Here is a 16,911-nt window from a genome sequence, read left to right on the forward strand (position 1 = left end):
GTGCTTGCGAACAAGCAGAGGAGCCATACGTTTACGGACATGGGTTTGGGTGGCCTGTTTCTATGGCAGCCAAAATGGTGGCTGAAGTTTCGTGAAAGGAAATAATTTCACAAGAGTTCGGGAAGCCCTCTAAGATATGTGTGGTTTGCTTCACTCTTTAGAGTATGAGGGCTGCAAAGAAACAAGGACGAAGGTTATCTTGTCCAGCGTCAGGAGATATCAGTCTTGGTGAAAAATGAATGCAAGGTGTTGGCAGTAGTACGTTTTTGGTCACCTCTGGACCCTCTCAATGGTATGATTGAACAACGAATTGGACTCTGTGAACTTACCGGTGGTCAGCAGTATACAGAAGAAGCAGAAGGTCAGAGGTGTTTGCATGGTCTCAGGAAATATTCAAGAGGGAAAGCAAGAGTGAGGTGCAGCAGCTACCAGAGGTCTGTCTAGATTTAAGTTTGGAAGAATTTATACCTTCTGGGCTGGAAAAAGCAGGAGGGTGGAGGGAGAGGCCAGAAGGATGGGGTGTGTGAGATAGTTCCTTCTGGCTTCGGGGAGGTTCACTCATGGACTGGAACTGACATCTGTCCTCAGCTCGCTGACCATAACGACATGGACTAGGAAGTGGACATGTCAGCTGAGGCAGCTGGGCCAGAGGCCAGAATGGCCACCAGGGAAGGAGTGCAGGACAAGACTGGACCTTTGTGCTTGCTGCTTTATAAGCAGGGCCCTGACCTGGGATAGCCCAGGCTAGCCTGATCTTATCAGCTCTCAGAAATGAATCAGGCTCGGCCCTGGTTAGTACTTGGATGGGAGACCACCAAGGAAGTCTAGGGTCTCTCGATGAGGGAAAGAAATTGCAAACCACCTCTGTTGGTCTCTTGCCTTGAAAGCCATACCAATAAGTCAGCTGCAACTTGACAGCACTTTCTATCCACATTTATAAGCAGAGTTTCTTACATCTACAGATGCCAGCTCCAGATTAGAAAATAACCCCGCACCAGTGCACACCCAGTGCAAGACGCCCCCGTCCCCTGGGCATTACGCCACTGGCCTAGATTCTCTAATGTGATATAGAAAGCCCACATGTTTCTCCCACATGGCAGTATATATAAAGAAATTATTGCAGAGACTAATACGGTCCCATATGAACTATGGTCGATTACTCACACATGCTCAGGCACGTAGTGAAACAGGAAGCACATCAGGGCAAGAAATAACCAGAGATTTTGGTTGTGGAACCTGGGAAGGGAAGGGTTTGGGGAGTGGAGGATCTTCTGTGGAAAATGATACCATAGAATTCACCTTCAAAGACTGACGTTTTCTCCAGGTGAACTGATCTCTGTCATCTGGACATCAGTTGTGACAGCAGGAGATCTCCCGTCACCTCCTGGAGGTGGCAACTCTACTTACACCACCAGGTCAAGTGTCATGCATTGCTACACACTGGGTACTGCAAAGATGGTTCAGTCCTGGCTCTTTCACTGTCATTAGCTTTGGAAGCGGGGGTTTGCCAACGAATAACATTATTGGTCAATCTTTGGCTGCTCTTTTTTTGGAACGTGGAATTCCCAAGAGCAGGGCTGAGGTTGTCTGCTTTGGCTTCTTGGAGCGGGGAGCAGTGTCTGTCAAATGGTAAGGAAGAATGCCAGTTTTAACCGTGCTCCTTGCCGCTTTATCTGAAGTAATTAGCAGTGGAATAGACAACATCAAACGAGAAGTTTCATCTGGTGGTGTTGGTACATTAAACAGTCATTTAAAGGCACAGAATCACTCCTGGCTCATTTACTCCTATCAGTTGGCAACGCTGTGTGGAACAATAGCACTGTGCAGGCGTGGTTCAATCCCTGGCTGACACTTTAGTTAAAGGATCTGCTATGAAGAACCATTGCCCAAAACCATGGGGAGATGCAGTGCAGAGCAAAGTAGACAAATGATCTATTAGAGGTTTATTATTATCATCATCATCATCATCATCATCATCATCATCATCATCATCATCATCATCATCATCATCATTAATTCGGCTTAATAGACCGCCCAACCCCCAAAGGGCTCTGGGCGGTGTACAATGAGACATAAAACAAATACAATATAAGGTCTCATAAATGCAAAACAATATAAATACAATACAAGACACCTTTATGTGTCCAAGGTGTCTTAAGAAAGGCTTTCTAGGAGTTATAGTTCAAGGGGAGGAAAATGGGGCCAGATCAGTGGTGGGATTCAGCCTATTCGCACCAGTTCGGCAGAACCGGTAGCTAATATTTTTTTTGTCAAGTTCGGAGAACTGGTTGAAATCTCACCACTGAGTCCTTTTGGAACCAGTTAAATTATTTGAATCCCACCACTGGGCCAAATGTATTCAGAAGTCATGTGCTCAGCGAACCATGCAACCATTAGTTGTAGATCATTGCCATAAGTTATTTGGGGGTAGAAGCGGTGTTGGCATGCAGTGATTTTCTCAGGGAAAGGAGGCATTCTTCAGAAGAGAGGAACTTATCAAGAGGCAACTCAGCAGTTCTGTTCTGCATCAACATCATGAGTCTAGAATGTATTCTGAGCAACACAACCTTTGGTCTGCTGTCTGTTTTCAGTTCACGATTTAACAGGCAATGGCTGGTGCAATAAAAAAAAAAACACTGTTTGATTGCCCAGTAATAAAGCTCCAGGTTTTTTCAGGTTTTTATGACCTTGGGCTAGTCACAGTTCTTTGGAACTCTCTCAGCCCCACCTACCTCAGAAGAAAAGGTGTAGTATGTTGGGAGAGGAGGGGAAAGAAGCTTGTAAGCCACCTTGAGTCTCCCTACAGGAGAGAAAGGTGGGGTATAAATCCAAACTCTTCTTTTTCTTCTTCATTCTGGACCTACCCAGGTTCATTGCAAATACAGGGCTGTGTGGCCCCCAGTTGGGGGGGGGGGATTGATGTAAGAAGATACGTCTACTCAGGTCTTTTCCCCCAAACCATTTATCAAGCAATTTTTATTTATTTATTTATTTATTCATTCATTCAATTTCTATACCGCCCAATCCCCGAAGGGCTCCGGGCGGTGAACAACAAAATTCAAACAATATTAAGCAGGAGCAAATCATACACAATACACAAACACATAAGCTCCATCCCATTAATAATCAATAAAACATCCTAAAAACTCATATAAAACAGCAGATAATAATTAATAAGTAAATAAGCAAGAAGCGTCCAGAAAACCCTGATTAAAACCTACCCCAAGAAGTGGGACATTGGCCCCCTCAATATGAGGGGGACCCTGATTTAACAGCGCAAGGGCAAAGAGCTTTTGTACTTGTGAAAATACACAGGAAATTGCTTGAGAGAGGTCTTCCATTCACGCAAAGTTTAGCCCTCTCCAATTGGATTGGGGCTTAGCATTTATCTATTGTGTTTTACTTACATTAAGGCTGGAGTACAAAGAACTGGTACCATGGGCTGACTTCTGAGTAGACCTGCTTAGCATGACTCCCTAAATACCTTTGTCTTTAAGTTTTTTGCAGTTTCACATGGATGGCATCACTCAAGCCCACCAACACTTCAGTCTAGTTTCGTTCATTAACTACTTTCTAACTTCCAGAACCAGCATGGTGTAGTGGTTAAGAGCTGGTGAACTCTAACCTAGAGAACTGGGTTTGATTTCCCACTCCTCCACATGAGTGGCAGACTCTAATCTGGTGAACTGGATTTGTTTCCCCGCTCTTACATATGAAGATTGCTGGGTGACCTTGAGATAGTCACAGTTCTCTCAGAACTCTCTCAGCCCCACCTACCTCACAAAGTGTCTGTTGTGGGGAGAGGAAGGGAAAGGAGTTTGTAAGCCACCTTGAGTCTCCTTACAGAAGAGAAAGGTGGGATATAAATCCAAACTCTTTTTCTTCTCATCAGGTACAACTTTAGGAAGAGGAGTAGCCAGGAATAAGAAATCTAATAAGCTCAGGAAGCATGATGGATATGATCTGAGATTTCATATGTTTATGAAGTGGATTGCAGGTTTAACGGTTATTCTAACAGCAGCAATTTACTGTCCTATGATTCGTCAATCCACCATTCTTCTCCAACAAAGAGTCCGAACACTTGAATATGTGAATAATTGGGGATCACATATGCATCTCACAGGTATATAATGTGATCCTGAACAAATCCAGAAAGAGTGGATCTTATATTGCATTTGATCAATAGGAAACATTGGGAGGGGAAATAATAATTAGAAGTTATCTTGTCTATTCCGCGGCATGGTTCTTCTCAGGTTCAAGCAGATCCATTACAAGTCAGCCTGAATGAATCCCCATTATAATTAGACACACAAAAGCAATTATTCCCAACGGACAGGCTGCTTTTATTAATTTTATTTTCATCCTGCCCTTTCTCAGAGATACATGCAGGCCTAGGATAATCTCCAGGTAGGGTACAGGTGAAGAATAAATCAGTTTAACTTCATAAATGACTTTTAAGTCAGAGGTTGGAATAGTTCCTCTTGTTTTGCCCAGTGCTGGTAAAAATACCAACAGTGGAAGTATCAGAAAAGTTATATTTATGGGGTGTGCACTCTGTTCAGGTCAGGCCAAGGCTGTGGATAACATGGCTGAAATCTAGACTTTGGACAAAAGTATTCTCTATTTTAGGGCCACAAGGACAGTAGTTTGTGGTGGAAAATCCAGACCCTATGGTCTACCAGAAATGCAGGGTGAACAAGGAAGATTCCCACATAGGGAATCGGCCATGCTAAGCCAACAAGGAAAGTTCTCAGTGTATGTGTTTAACAAAAATGTGGGGTCCAGATAGGGTTGACAGGTGCGGTCTGGCAGTTGTGGGAAATCAGGAGGGGCAGGAACTTAGCGAGGGGGTCGTGTTCATTGTTCCTGCGTGATGACACGAAATTCTAATGTGATCCGGAAGTGATGTCATCACACCAGGATGACGTTCTAGCTAATATTATGGTTTCCAATAGAGTTTTAGGCTGTGTGCTAGAATGTGTGTGTCCCCCCGCACACACACACACAGTGCCACCACTTACAGGTCAAACCAAAAGCTGCATCATCACCAGGGATGATGACTGCATCTCCTCTCCCTGTATGGCCGGCCTGTTTCCTCTCATTAACCAGATGAATATCTGCAGTCAATTGAAGGAATTCCCTAGGCTTACTGAAATAAACAGGCAAATGGTGAGCTTAGGTCCAAATATATCTTCTCCTTTATTTTAAAAGTATTAATCCACATAATTAAGAAAAAGCCTTAAAGTTCTGAGATTTCACAGATGCTGTGGTTTCCATCCAGGCTGTCACAACGATAAGGAGGTGTATTCAACCAGGCCCGGGCCACAGAGGACGTTTGCTAGGAGAAGCCCTGCCATGACCTGAAAGACGAGGGTAGCTAGAGAGGGAAGGGCTCCTAGGCTTCCCATATTTGTGCAAGTGGCATTCCGGGTCAGCCTGTAGACATCACCTCCAAAGGACATGAGGTCATTTTCCTTCATGGTGCAGGCGCTGGGCGTAGCACATCCCCTCATAGAGAAGTTGTGATTCGAATTCCCTGTGGAGAAAAAATAAGCAGAGGAGCAAATTAAGGGAAAAGTGCAAATGATGTAAAGGATATGTGAATCATCTGGGTTGGCGATAGCAGGAGACTTCCTATCACTCACCCCCATTTCCTGTTTACTTCCATGGCTGGCAGGGGGAGGGGGAAAGGGTGCCAGCACACAACATCAATTCTGGCCAAAAACCAGAAATGACATCATTACCTCAGATTTAGGGGCAATGCTCTGGAATTTCCCATAACTTCTGTCCATGTCCCCAAGGTTGCCAGGGGGTTGCCAGTTGCCTCAGGCAACCCCAATACCCCCCCCCCAGCAAGTGCATAAGGTGGACCATGTATGTTGAACAAAAGGCACTCTACGGCAGTGGTCCTCAACCTTCTTAATGCCATGACCTTTTGATACAGTTCCTCATGTTGTGGTGACCCCCAACCCTAACATTTATCCATTTTACAGATGGAGAACACTGATCCAAAGAGTCTTAGGCGACCCCCTCTTCGACCCTCAAGGGGGTCCCAACCCATAGGTTGTGAACCACTGCTCTAGGGCAGTGGTGGTGAACCTTTGGCACTCCAGATGTTATGGACTACAATTCCCATCAGCCCCTGCCAGCATGACCAATTGGCTCTAGGGTGTCAAGTCCTGCATGTGGCCCACCTCTTGGGTGTTGTGGGGTAGTAGTAAAGTCACCCATTCTGGGTTGGGAAGTTCTCAGAGTTTTGGAGGTGGAGCTCAGGGAGAGCAGGGCTTGGGCTGGGAAAGACCTTGGCAGGATATTCATTCATTCATTCATTCATTCATTCATTCATTCATTCATTCATTCATTCATTTATTTATTTATTTAACTTATAGGCCGCCTCTTCCCCGAAGGGCTCGAGGCGGCTCACAAAATGGCTGTTCTCCGAGACAGCAACTCAAAACGACATAAAACTTAAACCTATTAAACCCATTAAAAACTTAAGCCGCAATTCACAAGAGTTGGTTAAAAACAGGCGCCCGATCTAAAGGCCAAAAAGAAAGGCACCACAGAGTCTGTCCTCCAAAGCAGCCATTTACTCAAGGGGACTTGATCTCCATTGTCTGGAGATTGGTTGTAATTCCTACAAAACTTCGACCTACACCCTTACACTGTGAGGTTGGCAATCCTAAATTGCTGCAGAAAGCAGGAACATGTTCTGCTTTTAATTGTTAGTCACCTTGGTGACCCTGATTGGACAAAAAGGTAAAATATACCTCCTGTAAATTGATAAAAAATAAACTGTACAGCAGAACAGCACAGATCTTAGAGGGCCAAACGGTTCATAACTGGTACTGGGACCAGTACCAACACCAACACCCCAGTCCCTTCCTTGAAGACAGCAGAAAAGAGTTTCTCTCAGCTCCCCCGGTTCATCTCTTTTCTCTGCTCCCCCTAACCCAGGTGACAAGTAATAGTGTAGGTCACTGCATGAGTAACACGGGCTCATACCACATCCATAGATATGGCCCTTAGCTCTACATGCATGATCTAGAGAACTAGTACCGATAGACACTCCTTCAAGGCTGATACAACTCTCTTCTGCTCCTGTGCAGGGGGTGTCAGTTTGGCCTTCACACAAGCTGCTGTTCTGGTTCTCACAGGCTGGACAATACATCCCATTCTTCCACGAACTCGTTGAAGGCACTGCAAGACAATGGGAGGCAGTTCTCATGGGCCTGAGGGCTGAAAACAGGCCTCTCATGTCGGGAGCCAAGTAAAATTCCTCACATTTGCCCCCAGTGCTGGCTGGTTTCCATATCCTGTCTCTCTGTCACAACTCTAGAAGGAACAAAAGGCTAGGAGATGTAGATGAAAACAGGCTTGATGGCTCCTGACATGTTCTGAGAAAGCAAATGGACTGGGAATCACTATGGAGGAGAAACTTGCCACCCCCAAGGATCTGGAGTCAGGGAAGTAGATTTAGCACGAGAATCCCCACTAGTTCAAACATATTTACTCCCTGCCATGGTTGCTTAAACCCACAGGCAAGCTTGCCATGTACATTTTGAATATTCTGACCTATCGATCCAAGGAGCGATGCTTGCCACGGTCTTCCTGCAGTTCCACCATTTGACCACCGGCAGAAGGTGGAGCACAGATTAAGTCCATGCCTGACAACCTCTCAGGTTACGAGTTCAAGGCCCGCTGTGGACTCAAGGGCCCAGTTCAACTTGGCTTGTGAACTCTAGACTAGAGATAGCGTCTTGCCCCTCCCTTGTCCTCAGAACCAGAGCCACCAGACTCCATCGGTACTCACCGCTTAGAGTCAGTTGGTCATTACAGCCACTTGTTGCGCAGCAGGCCAAGTTGCTCCGGACTTGCCTTCCAGGCATGACGCTCATGGTCAGGACTAATGGCGTACAGGAGCGTGGGGAAGTGCATCCTTTATAGACCCCGTCACTGCTTCCCCCTGGTGAGAAAATCTGAAAGTAATTCTCTCCTCCTTGAGATGGGAACCCATTTGCAGCCACTGCCTAAATCCAGTGATTTATGTTTTCACATTTTGTTTTGAAAATCCAGTGTAGAGGGGTCCCCTAAGCTTGAGTGGAGAAATGTGCTATGTTGTTAACTTGCAAAATGCAAAGCTTGACATTTTGGAATTTTATCGATGTATTTATTTATTTTAGAGAGAAGGCCATTGTTTTCTAAACGTTTCCTCAATCCGGCGGTGTCTGCTTTTGAAAATGCTATAAAATTCAAATTCGTGGGACAGACATTTATATTTTGCCGATCAGATTCTAGTGAAGTGACCTTTACTTGATTGAGGGAATTTGTTCTTCCTATTTGTTTTCATCTGAGCTGCATCGTATCTTCGAGACCGCATCACCCCATATGTCCCTGCACGGCCTCTCCGTTCAGCTGAGGCCAATTTATTGGTGGTCCCTGGCCCCTCAATGGTATTAGCCCAGGCATTGTAGCTCCTCCCACCTTGGGGGAACCCAGGGAGCCTTTACGGCTCTGGTCCCGGCCTGGTGGAACGCTCTTCCTCCAGCTGTCCGGGCCCTGCGGGACCTTGGTGAGTTCCGCAGGGCCTGTAAGACGGAGCTGTTCCGCCGGGCCTTTGGAAGAACTGGCCGCTGATGTGGTGCCCCCCTCCCTGTTTGGCCCTCGTTTGACCCTGACATCTGGCCATTTGTCATCTAACGAGACCACCATGCCTCCCTCTGGGGGGGTGGGGAGGGAATCTTAAAATTAGGATGCTGGATGCCATTTATGTTTTCATTTTTGATAATTATTGTTTAATTGCTGCTGCCTTTTAATGTTTTTAATTACTGTATTGTTGCTTTTATATGTTGTACACTGCCCAGAGCCCTTCGGGGATGGGCGGTATAAAAGCCTAATAAATAAATAAATAAATAAATAAATAAATAAATAAATAAATAAATAAATAAATAAATAAATAAAGGGGGATCCTTTGCCAACAAATGGGAATCGTTCAGATGTTAGTTCATGCAGATGGATATGTAAGTAGTAAGCTTTTTATGGGGAAGGCTATAGACTGAAATAATGCTTCCCAAATCTTTGATAGGGAAGGTGGTAATAGAAAGTGCCTTCAGATCACAGCCTTGAAGGGTTTTCAGGGCATTTAGAGGTGGGGCGTTGTGTGATTTCTGGGCTGTATGGCTGTGTTCTAGTAGCATTTTCTCCTGACGTTTCGCCAGCATCTGTGGCTGGCATCTTCAGTGGATCCTCTGAAGATGCCAGCCATAGATGCAGGCGAAATGTCAAGAGAGAATGCTACTAGAACATGACCATACAGCCCGGAAACCATGCAACACCCCAGTGATTCTGGCCATGAAAGCCTTCGGCGTTACATTTAGAAGTGGTTTGCCATTGCCTGACTCTGTGTAATAACCCTGAACTCAGAGGTGGGATCCAGCAGGCTCTCACCAGTTCCCCCGAGTGGGTTATTAATTATTTGTGTATGCTGAGAGGGGGTTACTAATTGGGTCTGCTTTTCCATTAGAAATTCCATTAAGTCCAAAAATCATAAAGTCCTGTTGTTTCCTATGTGGCTGGTTAGCGAAGGTAGAAAACGGGATAACAAGTTCCTTGTTTAAGGAAAGTATCCTTCTTTTGATTTCTAGAAACAAAATTAAGTATTTGAAAGTATTAAGTATTTGACAGGCAGTCCATTAGAGGAGAAGTATTTTATTAATTTTTATTTTATTAAACTTATGGAGCCGCCCTATCCCTGGCTGAAGGCCTGACTCAAAGTAGATTGTTTCTACTATTTGGCAGTAAGAGCGATGGGACTTCCCTATGCGAGGAGTTTAAATTATGGACAGAAAGATACCAGCTGGAAATTAGGAACTTTTTTTTTACAGTAAGAGTTTTTTTTACAGTAACTGAGAAATTATTAATGCCCCGCCCCTGGAATGTTCAGCCACGCCCCCATTGTGCTCCGCCCAGCCCCATTGGCGCTACGCCACTGTTTGAATCCCACCACCATGGGAACCTGTTACTAAAATTTTTGGATCCCACCACTGCCTGAACTCCCCTGATGGTCTCCCATCCAAGTACCCTGCTTAGCTTCTGAGATCTGATGAAATCTGGCTAGGCTAGGCCATTCAGGTCAGGGTGAAGAGGGAAGGTATCTTGGATGTTTGTGTATGCTCCTCAAAAAGTTTACATTGTGAAAGAGAATCATTCTTCAGTGGTGTCTACCCACTGTGTCTCTGCATGTGTCTCCATCAGCAGCTCATACAGTCTACCCTGAGAGCAAGTATTTTAGATCCACTGGGCCTTTTGTTGCTTAGCTATTTCTCACGGCCTGTGAGATGTTCTCTAGCAGTTTGAGTAGAATTGACCTGTCTCATTTTAGATCAGCAACATCCTACTAGACACAATGTGTAACAGACTTCTCCCTGTGATACACCTCTGAAGATGCCAGCCACAGATGCAGGCGAAACGTTAGGGCCGAGATCTACCAGACCACAGCCATACAGCCTGGAAAACCCACAACAACCAGTTGAATCCAGCCAGGAAAGCCTTCGACAATACATCCTGTGGAAGGTTTAGGTTTAAAAATATTAATGGACCCAGTCTGCCCATTGAGTGTTATGGCTACACAGGATTTACACTCATTCCTCTGATCTGAGATAAAAAGGCTATATACAAGAGGTCTTCAGTGAAGTTCCTGTTTGTGCCATGGCACCCACTGGCACCTTTCCTGGCACCTGCCAAGTGTTTTTAAAAAGTGGGTGGTGACAGATGGGTCTTTTATCCAGCAAGGCTTCTGATTGGTCATTGGAGATTTGATTGATTGGGCAGATTTTGGCATCAGCTGCCACTACAACACAAGGCTCTGAGTTGTGTGATGGAAGGTAAGCTGTGGCAGCCATTTTATGGCTGTGCCCACCACACTATGCCAGAGTTCCAAAGGCTCCCACAGGCTCAAAAAAGTTGGGAACCTCTGTCATATATACCATATTGAGAATGTTGAAAAGTTTAGGATCCTTGGTACCTACCACCAAAGGTGTCGCCCACCTCAAGAGAAACACAAATCATTCCTGCATCTGTACAATTCACTTTATGTTGGCAAGACTCCCCGAGATAACACGAAGCACACTCCATAGTGCTGTTGTCTCCTGGAAAGAAGGAGGAGGGAATTGAGAGGTTAGTGGGGTTTAGCACTGTTGCGGAAATGGAGGTGCAGGTCACAACCTGACCCCGCCGTGAGCCAGTGAGACCTCGGCCTCACAAGCATCCAAAAGGTCATTGGAAGGATACACTGGAAACCACACATATGGTCTTTTGCCCAGGAACCCCACAGCCAAATCTGTAGTCTGCCCCCCATCACTAAGATGAAGAACACTCACCGTGAACACTTGGAAGGAGGCTAAAGATCAGAACGAGGGGCATGATTGTTTCCATCTTTCTTTAGAGGAAATGTGGGTCACTCAAGGGGAAGATAACTGTCAGACAGACTGCAAAAAGAGACATTATTTTATTTATTTGATTTGTGCTCTTAGAGACAAGAGCTTGGCTTGCCACGCTCAAATATTGGCTGTGCATCTGTTTCAACCGCGATGCAGCCTCCTTGTCATATAAAGCCCTCAAGACTTCTTGTCACTCGGAATGGTGGGGCATTTTAGAAACAAAAAATTAACAAATTAGGCTATTCTTTGGATTATCTGGCCATGCTACCATCTAAAGAGACTTTCCAGCTTCTGAGGAGAAGGCTGTTTAACCAGGAACATCAGATCCTACTCGAAAAGGCTTCCAGGACTTGCTCTCCTTTAGCTCTAGGTATCACCTACACTGGTAATAAGGGGGCTCAATACCTGCACCAGATAACCGTGCCCAGGCTCCGTAGAGCAATGATGTTGGCCCGTTGCAATGCCCTTCCATCAGCCCTATCGACAGGGAGATTCACTGAAACCCCTTACCATTTAAGGCTATGCATATGCAACGGGAACAGTGTAGACTCTATAGATCATATTTTACTTTATTGTCCACTTTACACAGGACCCAGAGTCAAATACCTGTCACCTCTGCTACTCAAAAAAGAGTATGCATCTGACTTGCAAAAGATTACCTTTCTGTTGGACAACTCCAGTAGTGATGCAAACGATGCAGTCACCAAATTTTTGGATTTGTAAAACAGCGCTTTAGGAGCAAATCCTGAACATCAGCCTTCTCTACCTGTACATTTATTTTAGCTTCCCTCTACTTGGTTAAGTGGATCTGTGTATGTAATGTTGTTATGCCAATAAAGGTTCCTTGTTTGTTTGTGTTAATTTGATTTGTGCGCTATGTTCTTGATCCAGATCCCCATGCTGCCAACCTAAGAGATATAACCTTCGTTGTCCTTATTCAGAACCTTGGTCTATCAAAGTCAGTATTATCTACTCTGGTTGGCAGCAGCCCCCTGCAAAAGACTCTGCAAATCAGCTGATCCTTTGAACTGGAGGTGCTAAGGATTGAACCCGGGACCTTCTGAAAGCAAAACAGATGTTTGACCACCAAGCCACAACTTCTTCCTGAGAGATCTACATAAGGTTCTCCAATGAAGATGGATAGGGCTGCCCACTATGGAGGACAGTCTCCTTTTTCTCCTGCCCACAGCCTGCAGGCTCCCATGGCTGTTCAGTAGAGCAGCAAGAACAAAATGAGGGGAGGGACCAGCATAATATGACACTCTAGGAATTTTCCAAAACTCTGTGGTGAAAACCATAAAGATTTTGGGGGATTCCTAGAGCATCACACAATTCCAATATCAGTAATCCCTGTTTTTCTCCCCTCTCCCAGTGCTTCCTAAATGGGGCTTGACAGACAAGGAGCTGGAGAATGGCTGGCTTGCAATACACACACATCCAGGTATTTTGTAACAGAAGCCACATGAAAACCTAGGTGCAGCAGTGGTGTAGTGGCTAAGAGCAGGTGCACTCTGATCTGAAGGAACCGGGTTTGATTCCCCGCTCTGCTGCTTGAGTTGTTGAGGCTTTTCTGGGGAATTCAGATTAGCCTATGCAAACACACATGCCAGCTGGGCGACCTTGGGCTAGTCACAGCTTTCTGGAGCTGTCTCAGCCCCACCTACCTCACAGGGTGTTTGTTGTGAGGGGGGAAGGGCAAGGAGATTGTAAGCCCCTTCGAGTCTCCTGCGGGAGAGAAAGGGGGGATATAAATCCAAACTCTTCTTCTTCTTCTTCTTCTTCTTCTTCTTCTTCTTCTTCTTCTTCTTCTTCTTCTTCTTCTTCTTCTTCTTCTAAATGTGTATCATCAAACAATGTATTTACTTCCCTAATGACTATGCATTAAAAAAATTGAATTGTTACTCTGTTCATTACACCTCTAGTTCTGTCACTATTTTCCCTAGTGAGGTATGCTCAACTGAACTTGCAGCTTGACTTCCTTCATTATGATGAAGAGGCAATGCCATTTTCACTGTGAAAATGTCAACATGTCTACATTCACCCATTGTGTGGCGTTTGGGGAGAGTAGGGTTAGGTCCTAACTCTGCATCCTGTGTACGCCGTGTTCAGGATGTAGACTAGTTCCCAGGCTGCTGTTTCATTGTAATAGCCCTTGCCCCACGAGTCTCAGCCATGCTGGGTGGTACGATCCCGTACTGGGCTTGCCCTGATGGCACTGACTACTATTCGTCAAAAAGAACAAATGTTATGCACAATATCTCACAAATCTCAAGGAAGCACACCTAAGGAAATCATTCACTTCCCGGAGATATCAGACGTTTAAATCAGAACAATCACTGGGGAGATATGCTAAAACACCAAAAGAGCTACGTGTATGCAGACGTAGTTTAAATCAGAGTGACGACATAATACACTACACACTTCATTGCCCGTTTTACTCTGCTATTCGCGACAAATATATCAATGATATCCTGTCAGGCCTGACAGGTAGTGAGGAAGAGAAAGTTTGCTTTCTGATGGCAGACGTGTATGCTGAGGTTACATTCAAAGTAGCGATAGTCATGTTTTTAGCAGCGAAAATCAGAGAACGTTTAACTGATGTTCAAAACATGCAAGCTAAGTTGTAATAAAGGTGGTTAGAAAACCTTTATAATTACAGTCAGATCCTGCTATGAGTAAATATATGATACTTGCTTCGGTAACTTAACACTATTAGAACTGTAATGCTTCTACACTCTAAAGCTTGAAAAAATCCTCACAATGGCCCCTTCCGCACATGCAAAATAATGCATTTTCAAACCACTTTCACAACTGTTTGCAAGTGGATTTTGCTATTTTGCACAGCTTCAAAGAGCACTGAAAGCAGTTTGAAAGTGCATTATTCTGCATGTGCAGAATGAGCCAATGTGTTTTATATTTTTGTAAACTGTGGGGAGTAGGTCTTTGGTTGAAGTATCTGTTTATGTGTGTATAGCCTATGCCTAATAAACAATGAATTGAATTGAATTGATACTATTCACCACAAGCAAGCAGTGTAGAGATTGTGAGTTGCGTCATTTCCTACGGCCAAGATCATAATGCAGGCAAAACGATTTTAAAATCATTCCACATCAAAACATAGCACATTCCTACCAAGTCGCTTTTCACAAGTTTCCTTTTCCTGTTTGTTTGTTTTTGTTGTTGTTCTGACACTTGCTTGTGTTTGGAATTTCCCAAGAAAGCCTTTGGTTATTTCATCATGCTACCAGCACCATCCAGGCCCAAACAGAAGATTTTGGGTATGCTCAAAGGCTAGCCAATAGCTTCTCCTCTAGATTTCTAAACCTTGCTTTTCTTGAGAGTATACTCCTGTCTACACCCTCCTGGACACAATTGAATACCTTGATTATCCCTGAATTGTGCAAGAGATTATATGATAACCATGAGAGCCAGCATAGTATAGTGGTTAAGAACAGGAAGACTCTAATCTGGAGACCTGGGTTTGATTCCCCACTCCTCCACATGAGCAGCAGACTCTTATCTGGTGAACCAGATTTGTTCCCCCACTCCTACATTCCTGTTGGGTGACCTTGGGCCAGTCACATTTCTCTCTGAACTCTTTCAGTCCCACCAACCTCCCAAGGTGTCTGTTGTGGGGAAAGGAAGGGAAAGGAGCTTGTAAGCCCCTTTGAGTTTCTTTACAGGAGAGAAAGGTGGGGCATAAATCCAAACTCTTCCTCTCCTCCTTCTTCCCGTTATTCTTATTCTGGGTGCAAAGAAAGAACTAGCAGCAGTTTAAACCTCACCAAAAAGATAGTTTGAGCAAGACAGAACTACGGCGGCAGCTTTGAAATCTGTCTCATGCAAAAGTTCAAAGTGCACGTTGAGGTCTTTATGTGGGTGAGATCTGATCAGAACTAACAAGAAGTTTCTGAAAAACAGCCAAGTGTCTGTGTGACTCCTCACTTCTTACAAAAAAAATGGGTACAAAGCAGAAGGACAGTTGCCCGTTATATATTGATGTCAAACATTTACAGAGAACTCAGGATTTGCAAGTATTTGGTGCAATTTTGCAACAGGCATCTGACACCGAAAAATGTTGCCCGACATAACTAGGGCTGACATAACAGTAGAATATATTAAATTGTATATTCACTTTATTCATTTTCTGAGCTAATCCATGCATATCGTTTCGCAAACTTTGAGAGATCAGTGTCAAAATCTGGATTTTTGAGATCTGAACAGCTGGCGTAGTGAAATGCTGCAAAATTCTGTTTCAGTTCTATGTAGAAGAAGAAGAAGAAGAAGAAGAAGAAGAAGAAGAAGAAGAAGAAGAAGAAGAAGAAGAAGAAGAAGAAGAAGAAGAGTTTGGATTTATATCCCCCCTTTCTCTCCTGCAGGAGACTCAAAGGGGCTTACAATCTCCTTGCCCTTCCCCCCTCACAACAAACACCCTGTGAGGTAGGTGGGGCTGAGAGAGCTCCGGAAAGCTGTGACTAGCCCAAGGTCACCCAGCTGGCGTGTGTGGGAGTGCACAGGCTAATCTGAATTCCCCAAATAAGCCTCCACAGCTCAGGCGGCATAGCTGGGAATCAAACCCGGTTCCTCCAGATTAGATATACGAGCTCTTAACCTCCTATGCCACTGCTGCTCCAGTAAGTAAGTAAGCATCTGATGTTGCCATTTGGAAACACCGCCATTGACAGATACTAAGAAGACCCAAATAACAGAAGCCCCAATGCCGGCTTACCTGTTCGCCAAGTTCCCCAAAGTCCATCCCAGCCTTTCCTTTGAAACAGAGATCAGTCAGGCACAATGCTCTCCCTCTCTGTCCTTTTATACACCTGATAGATGATTTACGTAGACTGGGAAATAGCTGATAACACCTGGCAGTTCCTTAATAGTGCAGATATTGGAAATTAGGGAGGGCACACACCAGTCTCACAGCTTTGCTTCCACTCTCACCAGCAGCCCTTTCATGGCAATGATTTCAGACAAAGACAGTGAATTAGAAGCACTGCATTTTCATATAATAAGGTGGCCAATCTACTTCCAAGTCAAGGTCTCATACTGTGTTATGGGAACACCAGTCGGAGATATCACTCCGCTTAACTAGGAATAATTTATATGCAGAAGAAAAGTCTAGGAGATCCGGGAGGAGCTTAAGATGGTACATATATTCTGTCTTGTCATCTGGGCTTAGTTCCTTTTAGCTCCAGCCCCTCATTTTAGAGTAGGGCTGCCAGCTCCAGAGTGGGAAAAACCTGGAGATTTTAAGGGCAGAGCTTGAGAAGGCAGGGTTTGGAAAGAGGAAGGACATCAATCGGGTATAATGCCATAGGGTTCACCTTCCAAAACAGCCATTTTTTTCAGGGAAACTCTGAGGATCTCTGTTTCCTGGAGATCAATTTTAATAGTAGGACAGTGGTTCTCAACCTTCCTAATGTCGCGACCCTTTAATACAGTTCCTCAGGTTGTGGTGACCCCCAACCCT

General features: G+C 44.7%; 1 protein-coding gene across 1 annotated transcript; it reads right to left on the minus strand.

Annotated features, from left to right (window-relative positions):
• Positions 1-150: 150 nt before the first annotated feature.
• LOC125435496 (phospholipase A2 inhibitor and Ly6/PLAUR domain-containing protein-like) lies at positions 151-16,221 on the minus strand. The gene is made up of 8 exons (XM_048501694.1): positions 16,168-16,221; positions 11,379-11,486; positions 11,028-11,147; positions 7,814-7,966; positions 7,060-7,200; positions 5,361-5,536; positions 3,222-3,263; positions 151-171 (listed from the first exon to the last, which is right to left on the minus strand). Exons 2-8 carry the CDS (start codon positions 11,431-11,433, stop codon positions 151-153), a joined length of 708 nt encoding a protein of 235 aa, XP_048357651.1. The 5' UTR covers positions 11,434-11,486; positions 16,168-16,221.
• Positions 16,222-16,911: the final 690 nt, after the last annotated feature.

This window comes from Sphaerodactylus townsendi, linkage group LG06 (genome assembly GCF_021028975.2).
Source record: "Sphaerodactylus townsendi isolate TG3544 linkage group LG06, MPM_Stown_v2.3, whole genome shotgun sequence".
Taxonomy (NCBI): Eukaryota; Metazoa; Chordata; class Lepidosauria; order Squamata; family Sphaerodactylidae; genus Sphaerodactylus; species Sphaerodactylus townsendi.

Coding starts and splice junctions, on each gene's coding strand:
- LOC125435496 (XM_048501694.1), bottom strand. CDS start 11,433: ATGGAAACAATCATGCCCCTCGTTCTGATCTTTAGCCTCCTTCCAAGT. Junction 7,967..11,027: donor GGTGGGCGACACCTTTGGTG/GTAGGTACCAAG, acceptor TTTTCTCACCAG/GGGGAAGCAGTGACGGGGTC. Junction 7,201..7,813: donor TGACCAACTGACTCTAAGCG/GTGAGTACCGAT, acceptor ATTGTCTTGCAG/TGCCTTCAACGAGTTCGTGG.